This window comes from Rhinoderma darwinii, chromosome 10 (assembly GCF_050947455.1).
Source record: "Rhinoderma darwinii isolate aRhiDar2 chromosome 10, aRhiDar2.hap1, whole genome shotgun sequence".
NCBI classification, from domain to species: domain Eukaryota; kingdom Metazoa; phylum Chordata; class Amphibia; order Anura; family Rhinodermatidae; genus Rhinoderma; species Rhinoderma darwinii.
Genome location: NC_134696.1, coordinates 23911514 through 23921105, shown reverse-complemented (window position 1 = coordinate 23921105; position 9592 = coordinate 23911514). Strand labels below are relative to the sequence as shown.

At 44.7% G+C, this 9592-nt stretch overlaps 1 protein-coding gene across 1 annotated transcript in view; it reads left to right on the top strand.

The window, feature by feature from the left end:
- The first annotated feature begins 792 nt into the window (after positions 1-792).
- DHRS3 (dehydrogenase/reductase 3) overlaps positions 793-9592 on the top strand; it is a 29682-nt gene continuing 20882 nt past the window's right edge. The window contains exon 1 of the mRNA XM_075839510.1: positions 793-1388. Within this exon, the coding sequence (XP_075695625.1) occupies positions 1155-1388 (234 nt within the window). The 5' untranslated portion in view covers positions 793-1154. The remainder of the gene's footprint in view (positions 1389-9592) is intronic.

Here is a 9592-nt window from a genome sequence, read left to right as displayed (position 1 = left end):
CCATACAATGCCCACATAACATTACCATACAGTGCCCACATAACAGTGCCATCAAATGCCCAAATAACATTACCATACAGTGCCCACATAAAAGTGCCATCAAATGCCCAAATGACATTACAATACAGTGCCCACATAACAGTGCCATCAAATGCCCAAATAACATTACCATACAGTGCCCACATAACAGTGCCATCAAATGCCCAAATAACATTACCATACATTGCCCACATAACAGCACCATACAGTGCCCAAACAGAATCACCATACAGTGCCCACATAATAGTGCCATACAGTGAGTGTCCAAATAATATTAGCATACAATTCCCAAATAACAGTGCCATACAGTGCCCCCATAATTCCCTCATACAGGTCAGGTATGAAGTCTAGGGCAGTTGTGAAATGCTTGGGGCTATACATCAGCTCTGCTCACAAACTTTGTCACCCAGCTTTTTTAGACTCCTGAACAGCAAAACTGCCTCTACTACTGTATACCACCAGGAAATGTATTGCTGCAGAACTAGACCAGGCTGACAACCCCTGCAGAGGCTATAATGGGGGCCATATTGGTTGTCACCCAGCTTTCCCAGAACCTGATTATTAAGGGATATTTTTTTTTTAAGAGGGAAATGCTATTTGCCTTCAACTCTGCTACATCTGCACACCTCACATAAGACAGGTCTGAGCCCCAGCTGCTAACTAAACGTGGCTTATAGCAAGTCCTTTCATGCAGACAGCCCTAAGGGAGGGTGGAGAGAAAGAGAGAGAGGCAGAGAGAGGCAGGGAGGAAGGAGTGTGTGTCTCCTGTGTTGTGCTCATGGGGGAGGGGACCAACTACAAGCAACAGCCGCTCTCACAAACAGTAGTGAGACATCCCCAACACTTTATCCGTCAATCAGGCTTAATGGGGTATAAAAGCTGCCTGCTCCAGCCCTGTGCAAGCAAGGAGACAGCAGCAGCCTCCAATCTACAAAGTTAGCGGCTGTGCCCTAGCCTAACACAAGGGCATTGCACTGACGATCAATGATGATCAGCTGGCTGCAGCCTGGCACTCCTCTGTAGGGCACCACTGGGCGATCTGCTGCTGTGGTTTTGGGGGTGCTGTCATCGCAGTGGATGTGGCACAGTTGAGTGTGAAGGACTCATAGAAGTGGATGGTAAAGTTTGCAAGGGACTGGCACGGAGGCATCAGCATGGATTGGACGTGCCTGGGCAGGCTGCTACTTCTGCCAGTACAGATGGTCTACTGTGTGCTCAAAGCAGCCGTCTGCCTGGTAGTGCCCACCCGGCTGAGAGATCTGCAAGGGGACACTGTGCTCATCACCGGCGGGGGCAGGGGCATAGGCAGGCACTTAGCCAAGCAGTTTGCCAAGCAAGGGGCTAAGAAGGTAAGTTCTATATCCATTACACATAGTGCATAATCTATACTGTGCCCACTTCTATTGTAACGAATGCCCACGCTGGCATTATGATACTATGCCAATTCATAAAGCAGTGATCTGCTACCCAGTTGCATGGTCTGTGCAGCACCTTCTTATAGTCTAGTGCATACCCAACCTGGCATTGCCAGAAATCCTGGCATGATGAACCACTTGCAGAAAAGTCTTTGTAGTCCATAAGAAACTGGCATTTTCGTTAAGTGGGTTTAAGGTCAATGCAAGAAGCATTGCTATGACTTAGAAATTGTGTTGCATAGTCTGGGCAGCACCCACTTACTGGAAAGCATGCCCAGGCTGGCATATGTTTAATGTCAATATAAGAAGCATTGGCATGATCTGAGTCTTCAGCAGCCCATATGGCAACCACTTATACTTGAGTGCACACTCAGACTGGCATTGTGATGACTTGCGTAGGTTTGATGTCAATGCATGGAGCGCATGGCAGTGACTGCCACCTAGTTGTACTGTCTGTGTCGCATTTAATACTGTAACATTCCTAGGCTGGCATTGGCATGATTTCAGGATGTTTCAATTTCAATATAAGAAACATTGACATATGTATGGCATATCTCGCCACCTCTTTACATAGCAGTCTCTGCTTCAACTACCTACATTACATACCCAGATTGGCATGATTATGATCGGTACCCTATAGAGCACTTACCTATAATGTAATGTATACTAGACTGGCATTAGCTGAGTATGTATTATACCAGAACTGGCATGGGCTGCCACCTATTTGAATGCATTATATTGTAGGCATATTCTGTAGAAAGAATAGACCCTATACCGGTTACTCTGCAGCCTCCCTGGCAGTGTGTGGGTTAACCATTAGTGACCCAGTAGTGGGTCTGAGATAATATATATATATATATATAATTTATTTATTTTTAACCCCGTGATCAGATTCCTATTGGTCGTGGTAGATCATATTATCACCACACTATCTCAGACTATGGCTTCGACAGTTTATTATGCCTATGGTCAACTTTACCCCTGGCGTCATTTGCCCCCTAGCTGCGACCAGTTGACTTTTGAAATTGCTTCTTTGTAGACTCTGTAATCCCTTGATTGACTGCTATTGACCCCAACCTGGGTACTAGAGCGAGCAGACTTGTCTGGCATCTTATGGGTTAGTTCTTGAGTGTTGTGTGTATACTTGGAGAGTTGAAGACAAGCCAAGACCGTCTGAGATCACTTGCACCTTCTTCGTCTGTCTTAAGTGGCGTCAAGGTTTAGACAGGAGAGGTGACTGAATACTGAGGTCATTTGGAAATGCCCCAAATTTCATTGAGTCTTCAGGGCACATTGCAGAACAGCATTGAGTCACTGGAAGTTCTGCTTTTCTTCTCCTGACCCTGTGAATGTGCTTGGCTTGCATGTTGTTGTGAGAGGACTGGGGGCAAGGTCCACGTTGAGGACTGGGGGCAAGGTCCACGTTGAGGACACCACATGATCTCTAGACCCTAATGTTAGTTATATCTTTATATACGGAGAATAAACCACCCGCTTGTTGCAGTCAGGTGGTTCAACCTCATGATCATCTCTAGAAATAGATCTGGGTGGAACGTTATATCTTGGCAGAGACGAGGACCCAGTAGTTCAAAAGTTAGAACAACCCTAGACAGTCTTTTGCTTCCTTTTCTTCCATCATTCATTCATTTTTATGGGAGGCCTCGTGGTAACGTGCATTATTGTAAATAGACCGGGCATGTATTGTAGATGCCATGCGTGTCGGGCATGATACTTTTTGTAGGATTCGGATCATAGTAGCGCATCATAAATGCCTATTTACACAGTGATGTCCTACACGAATCATAAGGGTGCAGTCCCACGTGGCGCCATTTTCCGCGGCAGAATAATCTGCAACAAAAATTTACACCATTTAGGGGTGGAAACAAAATTTCTGAGCGGAATATTTCCACAGCGTTTTCTGTATGTGTTGCAAGTTTTGGATGCAGAATTTCATCATGGACTTAAATGCTATGTAAAATTCTGCACGGAAACACGTGACTCAAATACGCAGCAAATTTGCCACAAAATCTGCACCGGTAAATTCGCTGCGTTGATAATGTTGCATATGTGACTGCGCCCTAACAAGGGCTCCTAACAATTATAGGCTGATGTATATGGGGTTAAAAAAGATCACAATGTTTAAACTGTAACTAGAAAATTTATGAGACCTTGATACATATAAACAGGCCTTAAAAGCATTCTTAGGCTGGGTTCACACGTGGCGGAATTTCACTTAAATTCCGCTGCGGACACTCCGCAGCGTTAATCCGCAGCGGAGCCGTTTGTCCATTGACTTACACTTTAATTTAGCAGTGTTCGTTTAGACGAGGCGTAAAATTCCGCTGAGGTGCATAGGCTGCGGAGCGGAATTTGGTGTCCGCAGCATGCTCTGTCTGTTGCGGAGCAGTGGCGGACTCATGGCGGAATTTCTCCATTGACTTCAATGGAGATTCTAATTTCCGCAATGAAGTCCGCAGCTGTCATGCACATGTTATGTGTGCTGCGGATCCGTCTTGCTTTTTTAACTTGACATTTCTTCATTCTGGCTGGACCTATGTATTTCTAGGTCTACAGCCAGACTGAGGAAGTCAATGGGGCTCCCGTAATTACGGGAGCGTTGCTAGGAGACGTCAGTAAATAGTCACTGTCCAGGGTGCTGAAAGAGTTAAGCGATCGGCAGTAACTGTTTCTGCACCCGGGACAGTGACTACCGATCCCAATATACATGTATCTGTAAAAAAAAATGAAGTTCATACTTACCGAGAACTCCCTGCTTCTGTCTCCAGTCCGGCCTCCCAGGATGACGTTTCAGTCTAAGTGACGGCTGCAGCCAATCACAGGCTAATAACAGGCTGCAGCGGTCACATGGACTGCCGCGTCATCCAGGGAGATCGGGCTGGATGCCGAAGGAGGGACGCGTCACCAAGACAACGGGCGGTAAGTATGAATTTCTTTGACTTTCACAAGGGAAAGTGCTGTCCCTTCTCTCTATCCTGCACTGATAGGGAGAAGGGAAGTACTTTTACCGCAGTCCGCAGCAGCTAGTCCGCATCAATTTACTGCACATTTTGTGCAGATCCGCAGCAGAATCTGCAACGCAGATTCTGTGCGGCATTGATGCGGACAGTTGCGGAGGAAATCCGCCACGTGTGGTCATGCCCTTAGGCCTGTCCAAAAATAACATTGGTGGGGGTCAAAGAGTTGATGCCCTGACCAAAGACCCCTTTGATGCTGATCTGACTTTACTCGTGGACGTTTACAGCTCCGCATTATCAGGCACTGAAGCCCATTGGCTTCAATGGAGACTGGACACTAAGCTATGGAAATCTATGAGCCAGGGCTGAGCAAATCCCAGGTAGCCAGAGGGCATACAAAACTTTTTGAATGATGTCTATGGAAGTTCTTATTGTCTGGCTACTAAAAAGTCACGGGCTCCTGGAGTAGTCTTATGGGCTCCTAAAGTCTACAGTAATTTGACAGACCCAACCATGATCAAAACTCTCCAAGAGAAATCGGCCCTGTTGTCCATAGCAACCAATCAGCCATCAGTTATCATTTCTTAAATCTCTGTGGTAAAATGAAAGCTGCACTGTGATTGGTTGCTTGGGGCAGCAAGGATAGTTTTTGCCTTGGATACCATCACTGTGTGGTATCGTGCCAGGGTGAAGGTTGGCACGCTGTGTTAATAAGCTCTGGCATTGCTGTAATGAACAGAATAATACTGATAACTACATTTTATTTTTCAACCTAGTAAAATATAATGCTGAATTGTAGTTTTGCCACAGACTGTAGACCAATGCTCTAGTGCAGGGGTCGGCAACCTATGGCACTCGTGCTACAGCCGCCACATGTTTGCCTGGCACACTGAGATGTAAACCACCATAAGTCCTCCCGCCCCCCCCCCCCCAGGCTTGATTGACGATTCTAGCCTGCGCCAATGTTACTGGTTTCTTCAGGACCAGGAAACGCACGACCGCTTGCACAAGATTTTACTGAAGAAATCGGTGATGACGGTGTACGCTAGAGATTGTCAATCAAGCCAAGGAGGGCGGCACTGGTCTGGGTTTAAGCGGGGCTTACGACCGCCCTCGGGGCACTTGCGAACTCCTTTTACATATGACAAAAAAAACTACTTTTTCTCTGAAATAATAAGGCTACCAGCCGCATGATGGGTATGGTTGTACGTAAATTCAAGTCCCCTATCCGTCGCTGTGATTTGGTTTAATAGGCAAAAAGGAGCCACGAGTCACATACATATTAACAGTATGTGTTCTGTGACTTTCATGTATTGCATGGCACGTTGCGTATTTCATCTTTTTCATTATTTCTTTTCCCAAAAATTTTTGACATTTAATAATTTCTTTCAAATCGGCGCGCCTCACAAATAACGTTGTTGACCCCTGCTTTAGAGGCTTACGCTCTCTTAGCTGTTGAGAAACTACAACTTCCAGCAAGCCCTGATATCTTGGAGTTATTATGACATGCTGGGAGTTGTGGTTTCATACCCACCCACATGTAGCAGTCCACTGTATGAGTGTGCGCCATATGCTTGTCATTCTTCTCCTGAACTTTATAAACAGTGACTGAAGTGTTCGGTGCTCTATGTTTATATCATGTCTGGTTTATGAGCTTCAGAAGCCACTTGTGAGCGGCCTGTAACGTAACTACAATGTAAGCTCTTGGTGCTTTGGCAGAAGTCCAGCTCTTGGCACTTTCTCTAGTTTGGGTCCTTCTGTCTGATGTGATGTCAGGATTTTGTTTGGTAATTTTTGTAAATATTTGCTCGGTTTGAAGTAGATATTGTTTTTCAATGTGTTATAATGTTGCTAAAGAAAATTACATAAATGGCAATTCCCTAACAGGAGCCTCCTGCCATAGCCCGCTGTATTCCTTGCTCTATTACCACAAAGCTTGTACATGGTGCAATTCCAATAATGGGTATATAGTAGGGGAATTGCATAAATGGCAATTCCCCAACAGTAGGTTCAATATAGGTTACATAAATGCATGTCCTATGTTCTAGGAGGACAGGACTTCACTAGAGTAGAGTTCTTCCTCACATGTTTGGTCAAGGTTTTGGACCCAACCATGTTGGTATCATGCCATGCTATCGTGGTAGGTAACTGCTGTTCACGAGTCATGGGAAGGCCACGTTTTGGGGTCTCAGAAGTTGCTTAGTTGTTTCAAGTCTGTCTGTGTGACTAATCATCTCTTCTAGGCTGTGTTTCCATGGCTAGATCTGTGGTCCGTGTTCCCTCTGGATACCAGCAGAGGGCAGAAGGAAAGTATTTACTGTCTCCAAAAATATATGATGGACATATGGACGCAAATATTTCCATGTAGGTGACGCTACCTTAAATGTAACAAACCCCCTTAGGGACAACAGAATCTGAATATACTTAGTCTCTATTCACACCCACTACTGCAGTAGCATCACTCGAGTCACATGGTGCAACTTTTTAAACTTTTTTAATGCTGCATTGGGAACACACACACACTGTAAACTTATGGGGAACGAAGATACATGCCTACCTGGGGGAACGGAAAGGGGTGCATGTAGCCCAGGCCTAAAGTTGGCCATAAAGGGGCCTCCCGAATGTTTCACAACAGCAGCTATCTTATTGGTTTGGTCGGATTACGTAGGCCATAGACATTCAATATTTGTTTGAAGATCCAGACAATTTTGTTGGGATCTGCAGACAATTTAAAGACTATGGCGGGTGGCAATAGAATTAGACTGTCTGCGTATCCTACCAAAATTGTCTGGTTCTGCCAACAAATATTGAATGTCTATGGCCAACAAATCCGGCCAAACAAATAAGACAGCTGCTGTTTTGAGACATTCGGGAGGCCCCATACACTTTCGATAGTCGGCAAATTCTGCCAACATTTATCTAATGTGTATTGGTGTCATCTTGGTGCATTTGGCCATTCATCTGCTAGATATCTTATGATAAACTGTTCTATCGGGCCCCCAATAATATTCAACAGCCAGGGACCCCTCAACCGTGAGGTTAGATGTCTCATTGGTTTCCCTCTTTGTGGGCTGAAGGAATGCTGCCCAAGAAAAACTCTTTCCCAAGTCAACTGGAAGATCTATCGCCCAAATGATGGTCAAGAAAGACGCCAACCAATGTTATAAATAAAATGGACCATATTAGAAAGAAATTTAGTGTCGTTCCCCTTATGAAATTTACAAAAGAATCCTTTGCAGAGTGACTGGAACAAGTTTTATGGACAAGCATGCCTCTCATTTCACATGTAGGAAACTGCACTCCCAGGAACTTCACACTGGCATAAAGGGGCATTGTTCAAGTCAACCGCATGTGGAGGCAATTATTTGAAACTCGTTCTTGTGATCTTGTGAATCCATTGAGATTTTTTCTTCCCTTGCTAATGAATTGTAGCACAAGGCTTAAAGTGTTCTTTAGCTGAAGCATGTCACTTTCCTGTCTCCTGTGCCGAGTGTCATTTTTAACTACCCTTCTATGAAGGTTTGGAAACAGAACGTGTGAAACTTAACCTGTCATACTCGTAAATGTACTTTTCTCATTGAGTTGTGAACAGTCGGTCTTCACAGCTACGAATGTTATTTTAAGCTGGTGAACACATGGAGACTACCCCCACATTGGAGGATTTTGTACGGATCCAGAATGAAATTATCTTTCTACAGGAGTTCTGAAGAAAAAGTAGCAATAGGAGTGGAAATTATGATGGCAAGATCCAGGTGGTCAATATGAGTTGGCACGCTGCCTTTAGGGGCTGTTGACATCACATTTCTTTGCCTACGTTTGACATAAACCCTGCGAAGAATCGCCCGAGGTATACGTTCAACGTAGGCTGTGACAGATGACTATTAGTGGCATCCGTCACCCGTAGATCATCATCAACTCTCGTGACATATCATGAGATACCATTATAGTCTGTGGGTGACGAATGCCACTGCTAGGCTTCCATTTAATGTATCCGTTACCCCTAGGCTATAATGGTGTCCGTTTAATGGATACATCATTAACAAAATATTGAAAAGATCATGATGTATTCGTTAAACAAATGCCTGTTACGGATGTCACGCAGTGGTATCTGTTATACATAGGCTCCCATGTTAAAAAAGTATATATGACTTTGCGGGATGGAATAGCGTAGTCTACTACGTTATGCCATACTTTTTTTTTTTCCCACTATACCAACGTATACCTGCCTGACGAAGGCCAAAAGGACACTCTTAGCCTTCATCTGACAATGGAGCCCTATGGATATGTTTGACTCGAACATTGGGAGCTTTCTTGTTGAACATGCTAAAGGTAAACCAAAAACGTCATGTGAACAGCCCCTTACCATTGGGCCAGCAAGTTGACTCGGTGGTTAAGCATTGTTGTTGCCTTGCAGTACTGGGTCCTGGGTTTGGCTGCGGACCGGACTACTACATGGAGTTTGTATGGTCTCCCAGTGTTTGGTGGGTTTCCTCTCGGTTCTCGCACTCCAAAAACATATGGATAGGTCAATTGGCCCTTGAGTGTTTGTGCCTGAGATTTGTTGAATTGACGTTCTGAGTCTTCTGGAGAATATTTTCTCACCTCGCCAACTACATGGGGTTGTAATGAGAGGAATATAATCTTTATGATCCTTTTTCCGCTAGGTGGCAGCGTTCAATTCCAACTTTCATAAGCCGTAAAAAAAAAACGACCTCATGTACTGTATGACAATTCGTAAGTGGAGTAGTCGGTAGGCTGCACTGACCCACCAGGTTCCCAGGGAATCCCGTGGTGGGCTTGGGTCTGACATAATGATGACTCCCAATGATCCAGTGAAAAACAACCACCTTTAATGCTGACTTTGGAGCCAATTACTTGTCACTAGGGTCTATTTCTTATGGGATAATTCACAAATAACCTATTAGATCTTATTGATGATATAGCCTGTGTGTACAATGATAACATGTGAATGTTCTGTATAAATAAAGGAGGGGTCCTCATGATCCTCTCCTCTGGTGGACCCAAGAACCCCAGTCCGACATTGGGAGCAATTGCCCATACCAGTTAGTTAATATAAGCAACGGCTCATTCACAATTTGCATGCCCTACTCGTACATGAGGCCCATATGTTGGCTTCTAGTGATAGATGTCAATTTCAACATG